General features: G+C 35.9%; 1 protein-coding gene across 5 annotated transcripts in view; it reads right to left on the reverse strand.

Moving 5' to 3' along the window:
* The window catches only part of NT5C2 (5'-nucleotidase, cytosolic II), a 137,348-nt gene that overhangs the window by 14,381 nt on the left and 96,665 nt on the right, over positions 1–26,302 (reverse strand). For 4 of the 5 annotated variants that reach the window (XM_021700116.1, XM_021700114.1, XM_021700115.2 and 1 more), the window contains 3 exons: positions 5,081–5,198; positions 4,183–4,278; positions 3,615–3,638 (listed from right to left, as the gene is read on the reverse strand). In XM_021700116.1, the coding sequence (XP_021555791.1) occupies positions 3,615–3,638; positions 4,183–4,278; positions 5,081–5,198 (238 nt within the window). The remainder of the gene's footprint in view (positions 1–3,614; positions 3,639–4,182; positions 4,279–5,080; positions 5,199–26,302) is intronic. The other variant, XM_021700117.1, reaches the window with a different exon arrangement.

Here is a 26,302-nt window from a genome sequence, read left to right on the forward strand (position 1 = left end):
AACTAGTAACAGTTTTAGGATAAAAAGAAGAAAGAAATGTGATTATGTTGCAAAAATGGCTACAAATTCTCCCTACGCATTGTAATGTGTGACTTTGTATTTCCTCTGATTAAGAGGCTCAGTCTATTTCTCCATCCTCAAATATAGGCTTGAGTAGCAGCAACTAGGTATCCAAGCAGAGGCTTAGAAAACACTTGCATATTGGGGCTTGCCTACTCTTGCTGCACTGCACCTCTGAGACTACTGAGTGAATGAGTGACATAACCTGCTGGAAGATAAAAGACTACATACAGAAATGAGGCCAGCCACAGGCTGCCAAATGCCAGACATGTGAGTGAGGCCATGCCAGACCAGCAGAACAACCCCAGAACTGCCCAGATGACTCTCAGAATTTGGAGCTAAATAAAATGGTCACTGTTTTAAGCCACTAAGTTTTGAAGTAATTTATTATGCAGTAAAAGCTAACTGACACAAAGGACTGGGAAATCAGTTAAGTGGTTATTGTAGTCTTCCAGATGAGAGCAGGTGGGGTCTGTCCTAGAGTGGTGGCACAGGAAATTAAAGGGAAGCGTTAATCATGAGAGACTGCCAAGGCCAAGACCAGGCAACTGACTGGCTGTGGCAGATGAGGGACATGAGAGTCAAAGATGATGATGCTCACATGAAGGTGTCCCTGAGAGGGTGGTGGTACCCTTAATAGCAATATGAAAACTGGATAAGAAGTAGATCTAAGAGGAATTCTATTTTGGATACATTAAGTTCAAAGTAAACAGATTTTTATAGGCAATTAGTAATAAAGGTCAAGAACTTAAAACAGAGATTCAGACTTCAGAGAGAAATGGGGTCATCTACACACAGGTAACAGATGAAGTCATGAAGACTGTTACAGTAGATGAGGCCACTTGCAGTTCAGAGGAAAAAAAGAAGACAGAACAGACCCATGGAGGACATTTAGGGTTAAAAGGAAAACCAGCAAAACAGATAAAAGTTGTTAGAGATGCCCAAGAACCCTGGAGAGTGAAATGAAACACTCCAAGAAGAGGAAGGGGATAGAATTAATAAAAATAGTACAGAGAAACCCAAAAGAAGAAAAACTAAAATATAAAAAGGCACAATTCTCAGGGCGCCTGGCTGGTTCAATAGGTGGAGCGTGCGACTCTGGATCTTGGGGTTGTGAGTTTGAGCCCCATACTGGGTGTAGAGCGTGCTTAAAAATATTTTTAAAATGCACAGTTCTCACAATGAATATACAGAGATTAAGTACTCTAAATAAAGGACATCAAATTTAAAGTTCATATCAGAGTAATCTGGGTAAATTCCTACTTGGGTCTGTTAACTACCAATGGCATAGACTCTAGTTAGGAATAGAAAATCATATTAGCTCCCGGTCTTAGTCACCTTCTGAAATAAGAGTTCCCAATAAGGAATAACTACGTAGAATATCTCATTTTCTAGCCTTCTAAGGTTTTCTGTAATGAAGATTAAGGTGGAAGGGAATAGTAATGATGTGCTTTCCTCAGTCAGGTTTAGTAAGATGACACTGTCTCCTTAGATAGACTTTCCTATTCCCTCATTGTTAAAGAGTAATTCTTTTACATAAGGATAGTTAACAGTTATTAGGCAATTAGAACCAAACTGACTTACAAATTTAGTTAGCAATGACATTTTGTTTAAATTAAGAGCCAAATAAGGCTAGGGGCGCCTGGGTGGCTCAGTCGTTGAGCGTCTGCCTTCAGCTCAGGTCATGATCTTGGGGTCCTGGGATTGAGCCCCGCATCGGGCTCCTTGCTCAGCAGGGAGTCTGCTTCTCCCTCTCCTACTCCCCCTGCTTGTGTTCCCTCTCTCACTGTGTCTCTCTCTGTCAAATAAATAAATAAAATCTGAAAAAAAAAAAGTCAAATCAGGCTAGCATATATTTAAAATAAAAATTAAGAAGGAAGGAATGCTAGACTTGGAAGTTGGGAGGAAAACAGTAACAGTACAGAATACTGCTAACTTTCTGTGACTTGCAGAATAAAGATTTGATCTCAATATTATCCTACTCTTAAACTTTAAAGGTCTTTGCCATTGTCCAAAAAAGAGGCCCCAACTCACTGGCAAGGCACGTAAGGTTATGCCTGATGTGGCCCTAACCTCCCTTCCAGCCTTGTCCACCAGTATTGCTTCAATAGCTCACTTTCCCTCTCCCTCCATCTTCAATCTCTCGTTTTCCACAGGCTTTTCCTTTTGACTCTGAAGACTGTACAGCATGTGTTGTCTGAATGATTCTGCATTACCCGTAAATGGCTTATTTTTTAAACACTACTAAATGTACTTCCAAAGGAGCTATTTGGAAACTTTATTGGTTTATTTGAGGAAAGAAAGAAGGTCTGTGGATCCTGAGTTAGTAAATCTAATTGCAGTACTAATTTATAGAACTTCCCTTCCTTTTCTTCTAGAACTACCCCTTCCCCATAACACAAAAACCCCTTTTCAGACATTAATAAATAGAACCTCGGTTTATCTTCATTGGAATTTTGAGTTATGGTACAATATCCACATATAAAATAGCTTAGGTTGCTAGCATTATCTGCAATAGCTTTACATTCTAATCCTGTCTCCTGATATTCATGAATCTTGAACAAACCCCTCCCTCATGAGAGGAACAGTGAAAGAAAGGCAGATATAATCACAGGCCTGCCCAGATGTGTCAAGATGGGGTATTTACTTCACACTGTTCTATGTATACTTGGAAATCTTCGAGCTGGAAAGTCTTATATCAGATGCTTCACTTCCAAATAGGGCATTGCTGTGACCTCAGATTTAAAGGATACTCTGGTACAGTTAGTTTGTGCTTACCACAAAAAGTATTTACCAAAAAGATACTGTCTCTTTAAAAGTTTCAATGTGGACCATGTGGTTTTCACTACTTTGCCTTTGAGAATAACATATAGAAGAGTTATGAGAGACTGACACATAATCTATTTTGGTTTTAAGAGTTGCTCCGTCCCTGGGGCTCCTGGGTGGCTCAGTCGTTAAGCATCTGCCTTCGGCTCAGGTCATGATCCCAGGGTCCTGGGATCGAGTCCCGCATCCTGCTCCGCGGGAAGCCTGTTGCTCCCTCTCCCAGTCCCCCTGCTTGTGTTCCCTCTCTCGCTGTGTCTCTCTCTCTGTCAAATAAATAAATAAAATCTTTAAGAAAAAAAAAAAAGAGTTGCTCCATCCCTAATGCAGTGTCAGTAGTAAATTAGGTAGTGAATAGTGGAGAAAATGTACAACTGTAAAGCCACGACGACAGAAAGTATCAAATTGTGGTATTGTGATTTTTAAAGAAAAAATTGGGATGTTTCACCAAAGCAGTAGACACCAAATTTTATCTGCTGTTTACTAGGGTGGAAAGTCCAAATTAGTGAGAATAGTGGAAATATTCTGATTATTGAAATAAAGCTTACTCTTACTTGTTTTAAATATTATCATCCTTATTCATTTTTAACCCATGTTTTTAAAAATTTTAATCACATGACCAAATATCTGAAGCTATTCATTAGATTAAAAAATAATACGTTAGCTATTAAAAATCTTAGCATTTACACTGTTGTAGTTTCAAATTTTTCAAAGCACTTTTATATACATACCTCTTCTGAGCAGCTACCTGAGAACTGTATTAAAAAGGAGAAAATAAAAATCTTAGAATTTCAAATAAGTCAAAGCTACTACAGTTCTTTTTGGGCAAGTTTCAAGATTAGCTTTGTTGGATGCTGTATAATTAGAAACCACTTAATTTACACAAAATGCAAATGCTAACTATATTTATAAGTCAGTTTGGGTCCTAACTGCCTGATAAATAATTGTTAAGTATCCTTATGCAAAGAATTGCTCTTTAATGATGAGGGAACAAGGGGCGCCTGGGTGGCTCAGTTGGTTAAGCCACTGCCTTCGGCTCAGGTCATGATCCTGGAGTCCCGGGATCGAGTCCCGCATCGGGCTCCCTGCTCGGCGGGGAGTCTGCTTCTCCCTCTGACCCTCCCCCCTCTCATGTGCTTTCTCTCTCTCATTCTCTCTCTCTCAAATAAATAAATAAAATCTTTAAAAAAAAAAATGATGAGGGAACAGGAAAGTATATTACATCTGGGGAGACAGGTGATCTTCATATTGTTTCACTATAAAAACACTAGAAAGAGGCTAAAGGTTCTATGTACTCACCCTCTTATGAAGTTAAATCCATGTGCACAGACCAAAAGGTTTCCATAGGCATCAACTTTCAAAAGATTTCCATATAGTGTATCAAAAACAAGTCCCCTATGTGAAAATGAAGACATCAACAGTAATATAAAAATACAGGCAACAATCTGATGTAGTATTATTACTTAGTCATGATAAACCAGTGCCATCTTATTCAAGCTTTATGACAACTCAAGCATATCCCCAAACAATATAATCCTGGAGGCTGGAGTGAATAAAATCTTAAAAACTAAACCCAGAGCAAATAAAAAGTATTTACTCTGTCTAAATAATCACAACTGTTTTCTGTAAGGAGTAAGAGCTTAAACAAGGTATGAACTATAATTCCTCTTAATACAGTGGTTCCATTCTAAAAGAGTCTTTTAATTTCCTTGGACAATGAGCTGGCTTATATTTTCCTCTAATAGATGCTATATATGGGACATATAATGATGGCATCTCAAATACCATTTTCTTAATCTTAAATCTTCCCTATCAAATCCAAAAATGCAAACTGCCAAGAGGGCTCCTGATGACCAAGTGAAGTGTATTAGTAAAGCAGGTAACTGCTCTCCAAGAGCAAAAGGTAGGAGTATCTGTGATTACTGCCCATCAGTTTTAATCATCTTTCTTCTTTCCCATAAATAGATCTTCAGTAACAATAACTAAGCTCAATTCAAGAAGAGAAAAGATACGGTATACGTGAAAAGTCCATGGTAATTTTAGAATCAACATCAACCAAAAAAACAACCAGAAACAAACCAAAGAATCTTTTTTGGTTCTTTTCTTTGAGGGTGGGCATGGTCAGAGATACATTTGGAATTATTAATTTGGGGGATAGAGGGAAGGATTTTAATCCAAAAAAATCTTGAAAAATTACCTGGTAGGGAATGCAGAATCATAAGCAAAGCTGAGCAGTTCCTGAGGGTAGCCAATAGAAACTAATCTCTCCACAGTTAGCTCAAAGCCAAGGGACTCATACTCCGGGGACTTGTACACTGTACAAAGAAGAGGTTCTCATTATAATAACAGTCACTGAAAATAAGGACAAATGAGTGAATTTCTACTCTTTCCCAACTCTTCCCTCTTCCTAAATATGCCATTTTCTTCTCGTCCCTCAAACTCCATGTTTTGTAGTGCCCCAAATAGCCACAGAACTCAACTGTTAGTCTGTGGAAACAGGTCATATTTTCATAGGAGCAAGAGCAACAAGAATTATCAGACATTTCAGAATAATTCTTTCATTTCTTAGGAAAACTTAACATTTTTCCCTTTATCTGTTCTTTCATGCCCACAATCTCAAGGCAGAAAAAGGAACTATGCACAGCTGTGATATTAACCAGGTAGAGAGGTCTATATATGTTGAAGGCTTCACTGATGTGTACAATTGGTGTAGGAATCCTTCAAAATGAGCTTTTAAAAAAAAACCAATTTTTACAATCCCTATTTGGCTTGGTAGTTGCTTTATACTCCTTCTCCAATCAGCATATAATTCTATTTATCAGGATTAACTTGTTTTCTTATCAGCGCTAACAATAATATAAAGCCATCAAATTTGCATTTTAAGTTATTGCTGCAATATCAACCATAAAAAGACATGTCTGGGACAATTAGGAAAATCTGGATGTGTACCGGGAATTAGATATTAAAGAATTATGACTGGGGGTAGGGAGAGGGAGAATTGGAGGAAGGTGATCAAAAGGTACAAACTTCAGTTATAAGATAAATAAGTACTAGGGATGTAATGGACAATATGAGGACTTTAGCTAACACCACTCAGGAATGTTAAGAGAGTAAATCCTAAGAGTTCTCATCACAAGGAGAAAAAAAATTTTTTTCCCTTTATTCTTTCTTTTCTTTTTATTTTACGTATATCAAAAGATGGATGTTAGCCAAAGCTATTATGGTAATCATTTTCCAATATATGTAAGTCAAACCACCATGCTGTATGCCTTATTTTTTTGTATGCCTTAAACTTATACAGTGATATATTTCAATTATTTCTGAATAAAACTGGAAATACACATTTAAAAAAGAATTAGGACTCATTTTATGAGATGTGATTATAGAAGGATGGGTATATGCAAGTGTATGTATAAAATATATATATATCCTTACCTACCAAAAAAGCCTACTGAGTTTGTTACAGGTGAAATAAAATGGATTTTTTAATATGGGGGTTTCTTTCTACTATTATGTATCTTTGAAATATTCTGTAATAAAAAAACTTTTTAGAATCATCACTGCAGTTCAGCATAAAGAAAATGTTGCTCCTTTAAATAGGTTTCCTCCAAATGCAATATTTAGGTAATAAGCATCTTTCATTCAGTCTCTAGGAGTGGGTGAGCTGTATTAAAAAGACAAATAAAAAATAAAAAGACCTTCAATCTTGCTAAATGCCAAATGAGGCAAAAAAAATCCATTCATTTTTATCTCACAATAATGCAGTTGTTGTTGTTGTTATATTACTGTTCTTCTATCCACAATTAATAGTCTATGGCTCAAACTGATTTTTCACTGCAATTAGTCTGCCAACCCAAATTAGTGCTAATATGTTAATGAGTACTATTCAACTTTTCCTTGCCAAAAGCCATCTTTTAGAATATTTCTGGAACTACATAAAAGAAACCAATAATACTGGTCACCTCCACAGAAGGGACCTGAGTAGCTAAGAGATGGGGAAGGAAGTATACTTTCGTGTATCTTCTGTACTTTTACAACTTGTAACATATTAATGTATATATCTGTTATTTTTAAATTAAGTTGTAATGTTAAAAAAGCAGGGTGAGCTTTCAGAATCTTTTAATAAATATTTGTCGTATTTAAAAAGCCTAAAATTTTTAAGGCCCTTTAGGAGAATGAGGCACTTGAGTCTCATCTCCTCAGAACAACGCCAAAAGTAGCTGTCATTTCTTTGTCATCTCAGGGGTAAAAATAATCTAATGCTAATGCTACACTAATATTCTCAAAACCAGCTATATATTTTCTCTGTTCAATTCCATACCCATCATCACCCTCTCCCACCAAAAAAAAAAAAACCCAAACAAACAAAAAAACCCCTTTTGGAATCCAAGAGTGTGGAGTTCTTAAATCTAAATGATGTACACTGTGGTAAAGGAAGTGCTTGTATGTTCATACATACTAAAAGAATAAGAGCTGGTGTATTATAATAAAACCAGGAAAGTAGTATTGACTGGTGTCAATCTGAATTATTCTGAGAATATAAAATAATCTCTCTCACCCAACACTTTGCTTCCACTCCAACTGAGAGTAAATCTCTTTTAACAAAATTTCCATAAAACAAAAACTTTCTCAATCCTAACAAAGACCCACTTATTTCAAACAATATTTAATGAAATAAAATTCCAGTATAGTTAAACAATTTGGATAATCCACTGACATTCATTCTTACAGTATTTGGCCCATACAAAATATTCTCAATTATTAATTTTTTTCAGAAGAATAATTTGCTGGATACACCTTAAGAATGGGAGTAAAAAAACCCAAACAAACCTTAATCAGCCCCACCCAAGCTCACCCCTAAATGAGCCATTTTCCCTAGTTAGAGATCAGGTAATTATAGTGATGGAGTAATGGTGATTAAAACCTGTGTTTTTGAGACATTTTGGATTGAAACCCAAATCTAATCCCCATTTTGCCAGCACAAACCCTAAAACAGCAGAAAATAAAACACTATACACTTGCCACATTTATCTTTATTCCAGGACAGAACTTCCCAAGTGTTCAACTGAAGTGACTTTCTAAATTCCACCTACAGAAATAAATACTTTAAATTTCTTTTTACCCAAAGAGTTTAGGGTACTTTCTAAAAATACAATGTATTTTCCCCATTTGCTGACCTGAAGTTACATAGCAAGTACAAATGTAAACTTAAACCAGAATTTAGGGCTCCCTGAGTCTCATCCAAAGCTCTTTGTGGAGGGATATACTACCACTGTTAAAAATGAATGTCTAGATTACATAGGCCACCAAAACTTAAGCCTAGGTGTGGAAACACACTACCCTCCCTCCAGTTTCTTTCACCTAGTCCAAAATAAACTGCTCTAGTCACAGGTGGGAATGGATTTAGCAAAGAGAGTTCAAGTTCCACTTTGACAACACTATCTATTTCACTAAGCTCTATATTAATCAGTTAGACCTACAAGCTATTGACATTTTCTCATAAGCTTCCCGGATAATCATTTCAGTAACACGCATTCCCAGGTCATTAAGTCATCCGCTAGAGCACTATACAGTACAAGCAGGGCTGGAGAAGCAGAACCGTAGCTGCACAGATCACAAGTTTAGATGTTTTGTTCTAAGTGTCTCTTGGGAATGAACTGAATAGTCACACTTTGTTCTGACCTGGTAGCAAAAATGACTAGTCCCAAAGCCTACAAAGTATCACCATTCCTTGAAAAATAAATAAATAAAAGCAAAATTCCTTTTTTTAATTACCAGGCCCTTCAAAGTCAGCCTTGATACCTGTGGGGAACCATATGCATCACCTCCGACTGTATGGCTCTAGGCCTCTCCACAGCTGCAAAGGCTCTAATTTCAATTTCTCTTGCAAAACTGGCAAGTAAATGATAACTTCAAGCTCAATTCTTACAACTGACTTTCCAAAACACAGCCAAAATAGGTTCAGAGTAAGCATAACCTCACACATTCACTGCTTATTTCTTCTTCAAAAAAGTCCTCAGGCCTAACCTAATTTACCCAATGTTCAAAGACAAAGGAAGAAGTTATTTCAAGGGCCAGAGTCCAAAAAAGAGGAGTGCTTCAGCCACCAGAGCAGTACACAGCGTTCTCGGGTTACGTAACTAGACTATAAAGAGAACCACCAAAGCTTTGAAAGCTGAAGCTACTGAGAGCACTTAAAGATATTCTTTACTCCATAATCTGTAAGGAAAACACAGTTCTCCAAAAAATATCAACTATGTGTTGTGGGGATGAAAGTTACAGGCTCTGTTTTGAGAAATGTGCATACAAGATAGAACCTATGTTAGAGGAGACCGTCTCTGAAATGAGCCAGAATCTTTCTGCAGGGAAGTCTAAAATTCTCATGCACTTGTTACCTTTGCCACCAAGACACACTGTGTATAGTAGTTTATAGATTTTAGAAAAAGGAAGGGCAAACCTCTACAGAGGTTCCAGCCTAGCAGAGTGTTGCTGCCAAAATGAGAACTCACATGAGGCAGATGCAGATGCAGAGTGTCACTCCAGTCTTGAAGGAGTTACACTGGCTCTCCTGTTAAAAAACAAAACAAAGCAACAAAACAAAACAAAAACAAAAACAAAAACTGGTTTTAAAACTGTTGCGATGGGCTGGAACAGAGAGACACCATTTGGATATTGGTATTTACAGGAGTTACTGCCCTCCTATTTAGAAGCCTCTGACCATCACTAAAATTTGTCTAAATGGCCGTAACAAAACAAGGGTACTGAAGATAAGCCTAAGTGTTGTGCATTATTTAAATATTCTGACACCCTGAGCCTGGAATACAAGCCAAGTCTGATCCTGAAATATTAAGTTAAAAGATAAACAGAAAAATAAATTTATTTTGTCTTAGTTTATTTTCTCTAGCACATTTCAGGTTTATATGACAGAAACTGAATGTAGCTGGTAAACAATATTTAAAATTGAACTACAGTAAGTGAAACAGGCTAAATAAGGATACAAGAATAAACCAGAGCAGTCTCATCTTGCTGTTAAGCACCCATGTTCCTAACTACCTAATTTTCTACCCTTCCAACACCTAAATTTGTCATCTTGTTACAGACAAGAACCAACTTCACGCTGCTAAAAATCTAACCAGATGTCTAAATGTGGAATAGAAGCAAAACTTTATTTTGATTCTATCAGTGGTATTTGCCCTCAGTAAGCAGGGTCTTACTATTATAGTCAGAGAAACTACCTAGTCTAGTAAAATAACTGACTTGAAGATACATATAAGGTATTGACACTTTTAAGATATGCACTATGTTTAACTTTATAGGGAGTCATTTTCCCTAGAGACATTTAGGTTTTTAAAAACATATGGTTTGACTCCTCAAACTTTTTTGTGAAAGGAAGATGGCATTAAATAAAAGAGCAAAAATGGCCAAATATAATATCTAAAAGTCCTAAAACATTACAACTAGGAAAAACCACCACCACCAATCATTATGAAAAACAAATATCCAACCCAACCACCCAAGAATAGCTTGTTTTTATGCTGTGAATGTGATTAACATCAACCTTCTCTATTTAGGTTATGCAGTGTTGGTTCTCTGAGACTATAACCAGAAAAGGCAAACTGATTCACATTTTCATTAAGGAGATTTTAAATAAACTTTACAATTCTCATATAAGCAGCAGAGGACTTTTCCCACTTTTCAAAACTATTTGAAAACCCTAACACAATAACACATAGTAAAAACTTCTATCTCTAATCCAAGAGATCACAAATGATCCTAAAAAGATATTGAGGATTTCTAAAAACGATCTTAATTTTAATTTACTTAAAATACAAAAGCTAGATGCCATGCAACACTTTTAGTAATATAAAATAAAACCAACTCTCAAACGGTTAAAGAATGTAAATAAATAAATAAGGGGAATTTGGAAGACTGCCAATTTCAGTTCACTGCAAAAGCAAAATTAAATGGTAAGCAAGAGATTTGTTTAAAAAATTATTACTATTTTAAAATAAAATGAAAAAACATACAATGTTATATTAGTGTCAGGTGCACAACAGATATATTACGCAGTGCTCACCATGATACATGTAGTTTCCATTCAGAAAGTACGGTTTTCGATTCAAAACAGAAAAACTGAAAATTTGAGACAACTTTAAAAATCCTCCTTAACCAAAGGAGCTGCCTGTAATTTTAAAATTCAAACAGCTATTATGTAATTTTTTTCACCAAAATAAGAACAGATCATCACACTCAAATGCTTTTACTAAAACAAAAACGCCTGTACTAAAGTTACAGTAAAGTAACAAACACTTGGATGCCTACTGTGTACCAGCTACTAGATGCTAAGAACAAAAAACAACCCATGGTCAGTGGCTTGAAGGAGCTCAAAGGGTACTACAGGGATATACAATTAGATATTTATAATAAATTTTAGAGGATCAATTCCATAATGTGACTAGAGAGGTACAGAGGAACAGAAAAAGGGCCAATTAACCCAGCCCAGGAAATCTTCTTAAAAACTATGTATGATTTATTCAACCTTAAACAGATAGTTCATTTTTATAGCCAATATCTCAAGGTACTTTAAAGTTCACCAGACAGACTTTCTGAGATTCAGATTCAGGTAATATGTTCCAAACATCTCTATCAGTGTCCAATTATTATGCAAAATGGGCTAAGCATTGGTGCATGTCTTGCCTAAAGGGGGAAGTAGCTACTTAGCTACTCATACTCAGCTACCCTATGGGAACTAGAGCCAAATGTTGCCAATTGTGTGGTAACAGCCAGCCTAAATTTTTACTTCTAGCTCTCAATTTTTAACTCAATTTAAAAAACCAACAAACTCTATTTGAGCCAACTATCGTCTGTGGTCTGAACTGGGTCCGTGGGCCACCAGTGTGCAAAGTCTAGCATAGACTTTAGGTCATATACTTCCACATAAGTTTTTGCATCTAATTGAAATGTTTTGACTATCCTCCTCAGAGTCTCGAAGTAAACAGAATTTACGTACTTACTGAATTGTAAATCCAGATGGAAGTAAATTCATTCTTCAATAACCACAGAGTATCCTAGATAATCCTGTTATTCTATTCATCTCAAAGAAAAATTGAGAAGGTGGATAAAAAAAAACTTAGGAAATAAAGGAATCTTTATGCACTTAATGTGGTCCCCTACCACAGTGCCATAACAATTAGGACAGAACAACTGTAATTACCTGAATTTGATTCCTTCGTATGACTGTCAAACCAAACAAATGTTCCCAAAGATTGAAAGAATAAGAATCATCTCATGATCTGCCTAGGTAACCCCCACTATTAGAGTTCCCTGACCTAGCAGGATTTTATACACAGGGTTTAACCTTAATTCTTCATTATACAGCTTGACTCCAGAATAAAGCAAACATTCAGAGAATGTACATGCAGAAAAAAGATGATGGATCAAAAGTAATTATTATGTTACTCTTTTTAAATTAAAAAAATTTTTTTAAAGATTTATTATTTGAGAGAGAGGGTGCCCGCGCACAAACAGGGGAGGGGCAGAGGGAGAGAGAATATCCAGCAGACTCCATGCTGAGCCCATTGTGGGGCTCAATCTCACCACCCTGAGATCAAGACCTGAGCCATAATCAAGAGTTGGATCTTAACCGACTGAGTCACCCAGGCACCCCTTAAATTTTTAAAAAATTTTAATTCCAATGTAGTTGATGTTAAGACTTTTTTTTTTTTTTAAGATTTTTATTTATTTATTTGACAGAGAGAGACACAGGTAGAGAGGGAACACAAGCAGGGGGAGTGGGAGAGGGAGAAGCAGGCTTCCCACAGAGCAGGGAGCCCGATGCAGGGCTCGATCCCAGGACCCTGGGATCATGACCTGAGCCAAAGGCAAATGCTTAACGACTGAGCCACCCAGGTACCCCTGATGTTAAGACTCTTAAAACAACTTCATCCTTGTTGAAAATAGCAGGCAATGTTTTTTTAAAAAATAAGATTTTAAGTAATTTTCCTAATGTAACTAGTACATGACACTTATTCCAAAAAATAATCTGGTTTACATTTGAATGCTTTTATGACTGGTAATGAAAAGATCATAAACACTGATAAGTGATTATTTCTATCACTCACCTTGTAATGGAGGAGATGGAATTGGATTTTATTAAGCAATCTTTTAAATTTCCTAATGATCTAGGAACCAACCACATATTATTGCAATTCAGAGAGATGAATTTAAAATCAGTGAAAACCCTAAGTGGGAGGCTGAAATGACATAAAAGGAATCAAAGCTTGGAAATTAAGTGCAGACCCATATATGTATAATAGGGATGCCTAAAAGTAATATATAGCTAATATATAAAATATATATAAAATATAAATATATATCTAAAAATGATAGTCTTGAGGGTATTTATCTCAACTAATATAAAAAGCTTTTATTCACAAGTAATATAATGCACTGGAGTATTATTTCTTTTAAAATTCTTTCCTAACACAGACCACCTCAAAAGCATGCTTGGTTTGTAGAAACAGTCCTTCGTTTTCTGAGCTTGTTAGTATAAGAAATCCTTAAGTTTAAGAAAAAGCAGTAAGAATACCTAAAAATAAAGATACCTCAAATGAAAATGAAGAATAAAAAATCTTTACATTTAAATGCCTTTTTAAAAAAATCACTTCATTGGCGTTTTGTCAGTTTCCTCTATCGAGTTTTGTTGTTTTTTAAAGTAGGCTCCACTTCCAACGTGGGGCTTGAACTCACAACCCTGAGATCAAGAGTTGCAGACTCTATCAACTGAGCCAGTCAGGAACCCCCTCTATCTAGTTTTTTAATTTAACTTTATTAAGAATATATTTTTTTAAGATTTTATTTATCCATCTGACAGAGAGAGACACAGCAAGAGAGGGAACGCAAGCAGGGGGAGTGGGAGAGGGAGAAGCAGGCTTCCCGTTGAGCAGGGAGCCCAATGCGGGGCTCGATCCCAGGACTCTGGGATTATGACCGGAGCCGAAGACAGACACTTAACGAGCCACCCAGGTACCCCAAGAATATTTTTTAATCATACACAAAAATACAGAGAATATTAAATGAGGTGCTTTAAAACTATCACCCAAGCTTTAACAATTATCAGTATTTTGGATTTTTTTTTTTAAGATCTTATTTATTTGACAGAGAGCACAGGCACAAGCGGGGGAAGGGACAGGCAGAGGGAGAAGCAGGCTCCCTGCTCAGCAGGGAGCCCTATGCAGAGCTCAATCCCAGGACCCTGGGATCATGATCTGAACCAAAGGCAAACACTTAAAAGAGTGACTGAGCCACCCAGGCGCCCCAGTATTTTGGATTCTTGTTTCATTTATCTTTCCTAATCTTTTCTCTTCCAATTTAATAACTTTTATCAGATCAAAAGTTTTTAAACACATCTTTCATAGAATATCGAAATAGCACAATTATACACAAGTTATCATATACATGCACATACAAAATTATTAACTAGTTTGGGTGATCTTTTAACTACTGCTTAAATATCCTTCCCACTTAGAGGGCAATGCCATACTAGAACTGTCTTTTATAAGCAGTTATAATAAGAGCCTTCCAAATTAAGTATTGCTCAGAAATCTTCTAACTATATTAATGCTGTCAATTTTACAGTCTTTTTTTTTTTAAGATTTTATTTATTTGAGAGAGAGTTAGGGAGAGACAGCACAACCAGGGGGGTAGAAAGAGCACAAGCGGGGGGTGGAGAGAGGGAGAAGCAGGCTCCCCACTGAGCAGGGAGCCCAATGTGGGGCTCCATCCTAAGACCCCGGGATCATGACCTAAGCCAAAGGCAGACGCTTAACCGAATGAGTCACCCAGGCGCCCCAATCTTACAGTCTTGATGAGAAAATCGTTCTACCAAAAGCACTGCTCTTTTGGTATGAAAGTACTGATTAGTATTATCATATATTAATACTCATAGGAAATCAAAGTTAACACGTAAGGTGATATGTTGGGCCAAAGAAAACAAGAGTGTAAACATGGGAGAAGAATTTTAAACTGGGCATGCCATCAACAATAGCTTTAAAAAAAATAGCTTAGTTCAGTTAAACAAAACAAACTAATAAAGAAGGCAAAGTATTTTTACCTAAGGCTCAGTAAATTTATTCCAAAATAACTTCTAAGTTCTCTCTCTCTAAAAGACAACTACACGGGGCGCCTGGGTGGCTTGGTCGTTGGGCGCCTGCCTTCGGCTCAGGTCATGATTCCAGGGTCCTGGGATCGAGCCCCGCATCGGGCTCCCTGCTCGGCAGGAAGCCTGCTTCTCCCTCTCCCACTCCCCCTGCTTGTGTTCCCTCTCTAGCTGTCTCTCTGTCAAATAAATAAATAAAATCTTTAAAAAAAAAAATAAATAAAAATAAAAATAAAATAAAAGACAACTACACCAAAACAGAACAAACAAAAAAACAATTGTGAAATGAAAATAATCAAGCTACATTATGAGATGTAACATAAAATAATGCCTTTTATTTTCCCCACCCCCTCCCCAAATAATGTCTTTTGAAAGCAAACATAATAGAACTTACTCATCCAACTGAGCTTTCTCCCATTCAAAATAATCACTCCCCAAGTCAATATATATTTATTCCAATAATGCAACCATTACTCAGAACAAGTTTAAAATTCTTTCAAAATTACTTTCAGAGTCTATAGCACATTGTTCTAGATATCCTCCCTGGTAGCACATTTTTCGTGAACAGATGATGAATTTAATTTAAAGGGAAGAAAAACAAGGCACCTGGCTCACTCAGTCAGTAGAGCATGCAATTCTTAATCTTAGGGTTGTGAGTTCGAATCCCACACTGCGCATGGAGCCTACTTAAAAAAACAAACAAAAATCATTCCAAAATAAAGGGGGGAAAAGTTATTCAGAGCAACGAGTGAATAAAAGGGCAAATCAAAGTGGATTAAAAAACAGGTGACTACTTAATGAAGCAGGTTTTCTTGTCTTTATAAACTGGCTATGAAAACAATTCCAAAAGAATTCCTAAAATGTCCAAGAAATGACAGCAAAAGGGCACCTGGCTAGCTCAGTCAGTACAGCATGAGAACTCCTGATCTCAGGGTTGTGAGTTCAAGTCCCACGCTAGGTGTAAAGATTACTTAAAAATAAAATCTTAAAAAAGAAAGAAAGAAGAGAAAGAGGAAAGAAAGGAAAGAAAGAAAGAAAGAGAGAAAGAAAGAGAGAAAGAGAGAAAGAGAGAAAGAGAGAAAGAAAGAAAGAAAGAAAGAAAGAAAGAGAAATGACAGCAATACTGGAGTAAGTTTTCCCTAATAAGGTGACTATATGAAGGATATCTATTTGGAAGCATATTTTATTACAGGCTTTCTTTTATAAATAGTCTTTTGACCCATGTTATATGTGTTTAATTTTGTAAGGCACCTCAAATCCCTTTTGGAGATTTACATAAAAGTATATTTTATTGCTTTACAGTCAATACTATAAATAAAGAACCCTCCAGTTACGCAAACCCATTCAATCATAGGCTCTACAGAGTTCAGCTTATTCTGAATGGATCCTTGATACTAATCATTGATTGTACTCTAGTACTAAATTATCAATTTTCATCTTCACAATTCTTCTTTCTGAGTTGAGGACAAACATAGTGGAACTTACTCATCCAAATGAGCCTTCTCCCATTCAAAATAATCACTCCCTGAGGCATTATGCCTTGCACAATACATACTGGTTAGATTTTATTTTGTTTGTGGGTGTTTTGTCATTTATTTTTATTAATAATTTTATCAACCACAATCCTAGTTTTTTCTTTTTGGAAAGGGATCATTTGTTTTGGGAGGTGTTTCTTCTTTTTATCCATTACCCTAGTTTCTCTGTTCAAACACTCAACTTATCCCCTTACTCTATTGTTTCAGAAAAACAAACAAAAACCCAGTTTAAAAGTCCCTTTAGAAAAAAAAAAAAAGATCACTAAGAGGGATAATGAACACATTTACTTATCAAATGACAATTATTTTTATATTCTTTTAATCTTCTACTTCATACATTTGATCCATTCACAAAGTGATAAATCCCTCAAGAATAAGTCAGAGGATATAAACAGGTTAATAATTTTCAATGACTTAGAGGTGCTCATTCCCTAACACAAAAATCTCTTGTATAGAGACAATCTGTTTGGGAGAATGTAGAGTAAGGTAATGTACAAGTTCTACTACATTTTTCTAGAAGGATGCCCTGAGTACTCTCTCATAATGTGGGACAATGAGAATTTCTCTGGCTTTTCTGAGATAGGTTATCTTCCTTAGTTTATACCAAAAACTTTTCAGGATACTTTAACAGACACTGTTGTCACACTAAGAACTTCAACAGATATATCCAGTTTATACACTAGCCACAGTTAAGTTCCATTCAGCTAATGTTCCATATTAAATTAATTCATTACTGTTACAAGGAGCCTCAACTTTCTTTAAAAAGAAATGCTGAAGCACAACACAAACGTTTACATTGTCATACATTTTATTTTTAAGAAGTGCCATCTGGTGCAGTATATGGTCAAATGATTTTTTACAAGGATGCCAAGACCATTCAGGGAGACCATTCTCAACACCACTGGCAAGACTGGATATCCACATGCAAGAGAATGAAGCTGGATCCTTACCTTACCCCACATATAAAAATTAACTCAAAATGGATCAAAGGTCTAAACATAAGGGCTAAAACTATAAAACTCTTAGAAGAAAACGCAGGAGAAAATCTTTGTTATATTGGTTTTGATAATGATTTCTTGCAACAGCAAAATCATAGCCAACGAGAAAAAATAGATGGATTGGACTTCATAAAAATTAAAAACTTTTCTGCATCGGGGCGCCTGAGTGGCTCAGTCATTAAGCGTCTGCCTTCGGCTCAGGTCATGATCCCAGGGTCCTGGGATCGAGCCCCGCATCGGGCTCCCTGCTCTACGGGAAGCCTGCTTCTCCCTCTCCCATTCCCCCTGCTTGTGTTCCCTCTCTCGCTGTGTCTCTCCCTGTCAAATAAATAAATAAAATCTTTAAAAAAAAAAAAAAAGAAATTTTTCTGCATCAAAAGACACTATCAAGAATCAAAAGGCAACCCACAGAATGATAAACAATATTTGCAAGTTATATATTTGATAAGAGATTAATATCCAAAATATTTAAAGAGCTCCTATAACTCAACAAACCAAACAATCCAATTAAGAAATGGACAAAGGACTAAGATAGACATTTCTCCAAATAAGATATACCACACAAATGGCTACTAAGCATATGAAGGTGCTCAACATCACCAGCCACGAGGGAAATGTAAATCAAAAGCACAATGAGATACAACCTCACACCGATTAAAATGACTATTATCAAAACAACAACAAAAATCTGAAAATAACAAGTGTTGTCAAGGATGTGGACAAATTGGAACCCTCATGCACTGCTAGTGGAAATGTAAAATGGTACAGCCACGATGGAAAACAGTTCAGGTTTTCTAAAAAAGTTAAACATATAATTACTATATGATTCACCAGTTCCATTCCAGGGTATATACCCAGAAGAAATGAAAACAAAGACTCAAACAGATACTTGAATACCAATGTTCCCAGCAGCATTATTCAAAATAGCCAAGAGGTGGAAGCAACCCAAATATCCACAGATGGATGACAGATATACAAAATGTCGTATGTACATATAACAGAATATTATTCAGCCTTAGTAAGGAATAAAATTCTGATACATGCTAGAACATGGACGAAACTTCAAACATTATACTAAGAGATATAAGCCAGAACCAAAAGGACAAATATTATGATTCCACTCATATGAAATATCTAGAATAGGTAAATTCACAGAAAAAAGTAAATTAGAAGTTACAGGGGCTGAGGTGAAGAGGTGATGGGAAGTTACTGCTGAATAGGTACAGTTTCTGTTTGGGATGATGAAAAAGTTGTGGAAATGGATAGTGGTGAGGGTTGCACAACATTGTAGATGTACTTAATGCCACTAATTATACATTTAAAATAAATAAAACAGTAAATTTTATGTATATTTACCACAATTTTAAAAAGGGAGGGGAAAAGATACTCTACCTGGTTTGAGAGGTCTTCGGTGACAGCATAATAATAATATACAATATATAATACTTCTTACTTTAGATTGTGTTTTCTCCTTTAAATGCTGTTAATGCCAGTAAGTTTCTTGAACATATACAATAGCTGACAGAAACATGATCCGAGTGCCCTGGACTTTCGTCCAAGTAAATATACCATGCAAAAAAGCATTCATTTAAATCTCGAGTTGACTCAATTCCAAAAACAGTAAAACAAGACCATCCAATGCATCTACTATGCATGACAGGATAAGATGACAGATCAAAGGTCCCGAGATACTCCTGCTAGTAGCAAGATAATCCTCTGATTTAGCAAGAACTAGTTTCTCTTAATTTCTTCCCTGGTACTATTTTAATAACTTTATTCTATCTTCTCTCTCCACTTTAAGTTTATTAATGCAAAATGCTTAGGTTTGAGATAACTGGATTTCATCCCTGGTGGCTAGTGATATGGCCTGGAAGGAGAGGAGGGCAGAAAAATTCAAAAGGGGAGTCTAACATATATTTTCAATTCCTCCCAAGATTTAAAAAAAAAGTACAATTTTATAATTCTAACAACATCTGGAATAGAGTATTTACACAGTACTCTTGAGGCTTTATTCCCCTATGATTACGTCTAAAAAATAAACAAAAGAAAAACTGTGTTAAGCTTTCTGTATTCTAAGGATGAGGATTATATTCAAATGCAAGACAAAGATGCATTTGCCCTAGAGAGGATTTCAATTTTTGAAAAAAACAAACAAAAAAACAACAAAGGATAATTTTGCTTATTTATGAGCTTTTTCTCTTGATTTCTCATTGAGAGGTTAACAAATAATTTCTGATCCTGTAACAGCTAGGAGCAGCGTAAGAAATGGAACTGATTGGTTTGCATTCCAGCTATGATTCTTCAGTCAGTTGCTAGCTATGTACAAGTTTTTTTACCTCTTGACTTGGTGAACTATTTGTAAAAAGGAGGTAGTAATCTCCACCTCAGTGGGCTACTGTGAGGATTAAATGGTACACTGTACATAAAATACATTTTCTAGCACATATACTACATGCTTAATAAATGTTCTTTTCCTCCTGACAATTTCTCAGAAAAATGAGAAGGACTGGACACTGACCATGACACCCACTGGTATTACTTGGTAACAGAAATAAGGAACTGATTGTTGGACTTACCAAAATGGCTCAGAACCTTAAAGGTGTTAAAGCCAGAAAAAAATTGGAATGTGTCTCTTTCTGGATCTTTGAACTCAAGAGGGGGCAATAAAAAGAAAGAAAAAGGCAGGCATGATTGAAAAAAGAAAAGTCGAGGTGATTTAAATGAACCAATTCATAGGGGCACCTGGCTGGCTCAGTCGTTAGAGCATGTGATCTCAGGATTGTGAGTCTGAGCCCCACAATGGGTGTGGAGCTTACAAAACAAAACAATAAATGAACCAATTTAGAAATAATACATTTTCGGGCGCCTGGGTGGCTCAGTTGGTTAAGCAACTGCCTTCGGCTCAGGTCATGATCCTGGAGTCCCGGGATCGAGTTCCGCCATCAGGCTCCCTGCTCGGCGGGGGGTCTGCTTCTCCCTCTGACCCTCTTCCCTCTTGTGCTGTCTCTCATTCTCTCTCTCAAATAAATAAATAGAATCTTTAAAAAAGAAATAATACATTTTCATAATCCTAAACCAAGAGTCACTCTATATCTGTGAAGGGCATTAAGTAAATATTAACAAACCCTCTCCCCACCCTACTCTCCCTTGGGGTAAAGACTTCTGAAAATTTAACAATTATACATATATAATTTTGATGTTAATTCCATGGAACTTACTGCATGTTTAAGTCTTTCATGCAACCGCAAAGGTCAACTACTTTTCACTTAAAAGAGTTCTTTATGGTTTCAAAAAAATAGTTCCCCTTGCACTTATTAGAAGCTTATCAGTGATACCATTGTCATAAAGAAAAAATTTTAAATTTATATAAGGACCATTTCTCAGAAATCCATTCCGTCACCATGATGCTGTTGAGAAATAACCCTTCACTAAAAACAGTAATTTCTATGGAAACATAATCTGATGCCAAATACCTTGACATTAAAAATCTATTCAGAAGGGGCGCCTGGGTGGCTCAGTTGGTTGGACGACTGCCTTCGGCTCGGGTCATGATCCTGGAGTTCCGGGATCGAGTCCCACATCAGGCTCCCTGCTCGGCAGGGAGTCTGCTTCTCCCTCTGACCCTCCTCCCTCTCATGCTCTCTGTCTCTCATTCTCTCTCTCTCAAATAAATAAATAAAATCTTTATAAAAAAAATAAAAAATAAAATTAAAAAAAATAAAAAATAAAAATCTATTCAGAAAAGAAGTTCAACTTTCTATTAAGTTCATGATCATCTGCAATACTTAAAAAAGAAAATTCAAAAACAAAAGAGTGATGAAAGATTCCACTGCCATCTGTCCAGCATTCCAGGTTTTTCTACAATATACAGAACATAAATGAGTTTAAGGTTGATATTTTTTTCCTTATTCCTTGGATTTTCCCTTAACAACTCCAGTCCAGTATATCACTACTTGGTATCACCAGTTACAGCAAGAGAACTACTTTCATTGCATTCATCATTTTATATACATTATTTCATTTAAACCTTATACCAGTAGTTTATTGCCCACCCCACCACCCCCTGACATACACACCCTTTTTTTATTATTATTATTAAATGAAGAAACTGAGACTCAGAGAGGTTAAGCAACATGCTGGTAGCCAAGAGCTAGTACCAGGTAGAGCTGGGATCCAAACCAAGGTCAATCACACTCAGAGGGTTCTGCTTTTTCTACAGCCTCACAGCCTCTAAGGTAAAGATAAAAATAAGACTGGGCCTAAAAAACTCAGAGTGTATGGGACTTAACCTTCAAAACAGAAATAGATTATTCTGGCTTTTTTCCTCTTAACTCACGTTTTACATCCAGATTACTCTTAGCAGCTATTGGCTAACATTTGCTTGTTAAAGAAACCACATTTTGAAGATTAGCAGTCTGTCAGATCCTGAACTACAATCATGAGGAGGTGATTTAAGTACTTTATATCACTCACTGAATCAGAAAAGAATTTCTCATTTGAAACCTCAGCAACAAATTTCTCGATATAATATTATAAAACTAACAATACGGAGAGCAATGGAAACCACAGGTCTGTTTATGCCTATTTGCCACTTGAAGAATGAACAAGCACTAAATCTTTAAAAAAAAAAAATACAAGTCATGCCAGTAATTTCTCTTTTAACAAGCAAACAAACAAAAAACCCCAACAATCCCTCAACTTAACTTCATTCTACCAAAGATCTATATAGTTTAGTTTTGGAAAATTACAAGTTTAGAATTGTTATAAATACAGCCTAATATTCTTAGGGTCCATGTATGTATTCTTGCCTTAATTATCCTCTTCCTTATTTATTAGTGACAAATCAAAGTTTTAAATTATTTACCACTAAAGTCTATCAATCCCAACATTTGACATGAAGAACAGCTTTTTTTATTTTTTTTTATTTTTTATTTTTTTAAAGATTTTAATATTTATTTATTTGAGAGAGAGAGTGAGAGAGAGAGAGCACAAGAGGGGGGAGCGGGAGAGGGAGAAGCAGGCTCCCCGCCGAGCAGGGAGCCCGATGCGGGACTCGATCCAGGGACTCCAGGATCATGACCTGAGCCGAAGGCAGTCGCTTAACCAACTGAGCCACCCAGGCGCCCAAGAACAGCTTTTTTTAAACATCAGATTTGAAACAAATGTTATCAAAATGAACTATAAAAAAAAGATGAATAATCAAAACTAAACCATGACACCCTTCGCACCAAAGAAGGTCTGCTACAGCCATTTTCTAGAAAACCAAAGACAGAATTAAATCCAACCCCCACACTTTCCATGAAAAAGTCATATACATTTCCCACATTTGAAAACAAGGGGGGAAAAAAAAAAACTTTACCTAGGTAGCTATTTTCTCAGAACAAATTTAGGCAAAGTTTACAGTGTGATAAGGCAGGCCCTAAGCCAATAACCACCTTCTCTCAACAAATGTACAACTCCAAAACATGACTACCACTTGAAATGTGATGTCCTATCCAGACACTTCAGAAGCATCAATCCTAGCTTCGCTATCAATTTCACTACATTCGATGAAAACTAGTAATCCGGGGCGCCTGGGTGGCTCAGTTGGTTAAGCAACTGCCTTCGGCTCAGGTCATGATCCTGGAGTCCCGGGATCAAGTCCCACATCGGGCTCCCTGCTCGGCAGGGAGTCTGCTTCTCCCTCTGACCCTCCTCCCTCTCATGCTCTCTGTCTCTCATTCTCTCTCTCAAATAACTAAATAAAATCTTTAAAAAAAAAAAAAAGAAAAAAGAAAACTAGTAATCCATCTATGATGTAAATGGTAACTCCGTATCACTCAAAATATTGTTTGCCAGATTAGCCAATTCACAGATTATGCTAGATATGCAGTTTTATAGCACATCTAATAATTTCACTTCAGATAAAATCAACATTTATTGGGTTATTCCTTCCCTCAATAAAAAAATCAAATGCTGATTAAATGTTTCCTCTACATTGAAAACAGTAGTATACAAAGAAGTTTAAACAACTACTACTTATTAAGCACCTAACATTTAACAAGCTAATTCTGAAAAAAATTAAGAAACCAATTCTCTGTATCCTCCAAATTCTGAAGTCAATATATACAGGGAGGAAAAAAATGAAAGAAAGTACACAGTGCCACATTTCATTCTGCACAGAAATTTGGCATTTTCCATAAACACTTGAAGCAAGAAAGGTCAACAACATAATGTTAATGATGCTAAGAGTTAGAACACAGAAGGAAAACAAACTTAAAAATTATAATCAGAGGGCGCCTGGGTGGCTCAGTTGGTTAAGCGACTGCCTTCGGCTCAGGTCATGATCCTGGAGTCCCTGGATCGAGTCCCACATCGGGCTCTCTGCTGGGCAGGGAGCCTGCTTCTCCCTCTGACCCTCCCCCCTCTCATGTGCTCTCTCTCTCTCATTCTCTCTGTCTCAAATAAATAAATAAATAAATCTTTAAAAAAAAATTATAATCAGAAATAAAAGTGGTTACTGCCACTGCCTATATTAAAAAATATAAAGCAAATAAAGATAATGGTGCCTGTGTATTTCGATAGTACTTTATTATATTAATTTTGTAAGAAGTTACTTTTTTTATAGTCAGCAATTATCTTAAAAGCAGGTTGTAACTTCATACTTACATATATAATTACTTTAAAATCACCTTTAAATTTAAATCCCCCTTATTCTCATGCATTCACTGAAACCAAAAGCTGGCTCTTAGCAGGGGGGAAAAATCAAGAAAACTGATAAACCGCTTGCTAGACTGATAAGGGGAAAAAAAGACACAAATTACCAATTTCAGGAATGAAAAAGAGAACAGTACTACAGATCCTACAGACATCAAAAGAATAATAAAAATATCATGAAAATTATGCCAATAAATTTAAAACTCAGTGAAATGGACACAAATTATCAAAACTGATACAAGAAGAAACAGAAACTCTGACTAGCCCTATATTTAACAGTTGAATGCATAATTTAAAACCTTTCCACAAAAATAACTCCTGGCCCAGATAGCTTCACTAGTTAATTCTATCAAATACTTAAGGAAAAAATAATACCAATTCTACCCAAACTTTCAGAAAGTTCCCAACTCATTATATGAGGTCAGCATTACCCTAAAACCAAAATTCAACAGACATTATAAAACAACTACAAACCTGATGAACATAATGCAAAAATCCTCAACAAAATATCGGCAAGTCAAATTTGTCAATATATACAAATACTAACCAAGTGGGATTTACTCTAGGAATGCAAAGTTGGTTTAACATTTCGAAATCAATCAATGTAATTCATCCTTTTAACAAACTAAAAAAGAAAAACCATATGGATCATCTCAATAGAGGCAGGAAAACATTTGATGAAATCTAGCACTCCTTCATGTTAAAAAGAAAACTCCCAGAAAACTAAGAATAAAAGAGAACTTTCCAACCTGATAAAAAGCATTTATAAAAAACCTACAACTAACATCATACTCAATAGTGAAAAACTGAACATTCTCTCCCTAAGATCAAGAACACAGTACCTCTGAAACAAATAATACAATATATGTTTAGAAAAAAAAAAAGAAGATAGCAGGAGGGAAAGAATGAAGGGGGGCAAATCAGAGGGGGAGAAGAACCATGAGAGACAATGAACTCTGAAAAACAAACTGAGGGTTCTAGAGGGGAGGGGGATGGGAGGATGGGTTAGTCTGGTGATGGGTATTAAAGAGGGCACGCTCTGCATGGAGCACTGGGTGTTATACACAAACAATGACTCTTGGAACACTACATCAAAAACTAATGATGTAATGTATGGTGATTAACATAACAATAAAAAAATTAAAAAAAAACACAGCAAAGAGGTCCATTCTCAACACCTCTGTTCAACAAAGTACTAAGGTTTTACTGTAATAAGGCAAAAAGAAAAAGTTTTTTTCTAACAAGATATAAAGATAAACAGATTGGAAAAAAAAGAATACAGAGATTGGAAAGAAAAAAGTGATTTGCAGATGATCTGATCATATACGTACAAAATTCTAATAAGTCTACAAAAGAGCTAGTAGAATGAATAAGTGAATTTAGAAAGTCACAGGATTCAAGAATAAAAATGAGCTATTTCTAAATGCTAGCATTAAATAGAAAATGAAATTTCAAACAGCATTTACAACTACATAAAAAAATAGGAAATACTTAACAGATAAATGTAACAAAATATATGTAAAACTTTTACACCAAAAATGACAAAACACTGCTAAGAAATTCTAAAGAAGATTAGGTAAATGGTCCAATGTATCATATTCTGGGACTGGAAGATTCAGTGTAGTTAAGACGTCAATTCTCTACAAATTGATCTAGAAATCAAGGCAATCCTAATAAAAATCCCAGCAGGCATTTTTGAAAATTTGATAAGCTAATTTTAAAATTTATATAGAAATGTAAAGGATACAGAATATTAAAACAATTACAAAAAAGAAAGGACTTACACTACCTGACTTAAAGACTAACAAAAAACCTACAATAATCGATCAAAACCATGTGATATTTACTTCAATGAAACAGAATGTCAACATACAGACCAACACATATTGATCAATATATTCACAAGACATATATCTGACAAAGGACCAGTACTCAGAATACATAAAGTTAACTTCTACAACTCAACAATAAAAAGACAACCCAATAAACATGGGCATTTGAATAGGCACATCACAAAAGAAATATAAATAGCC

This window comes from Neomonachus schauinslandi, chromosome 6, assembly GCF_002201575.2.
Source record: "Neomonachus schauinslandi chromosome 6, ASM220157v2, whole genome shotgun sequence".
Lineage (NCBI taxonomy): Eukaryota > Metazoa > Chordata > Mammalia > Carnivora > Phocidae > Neomonachus > Neomonachus schauinslandi.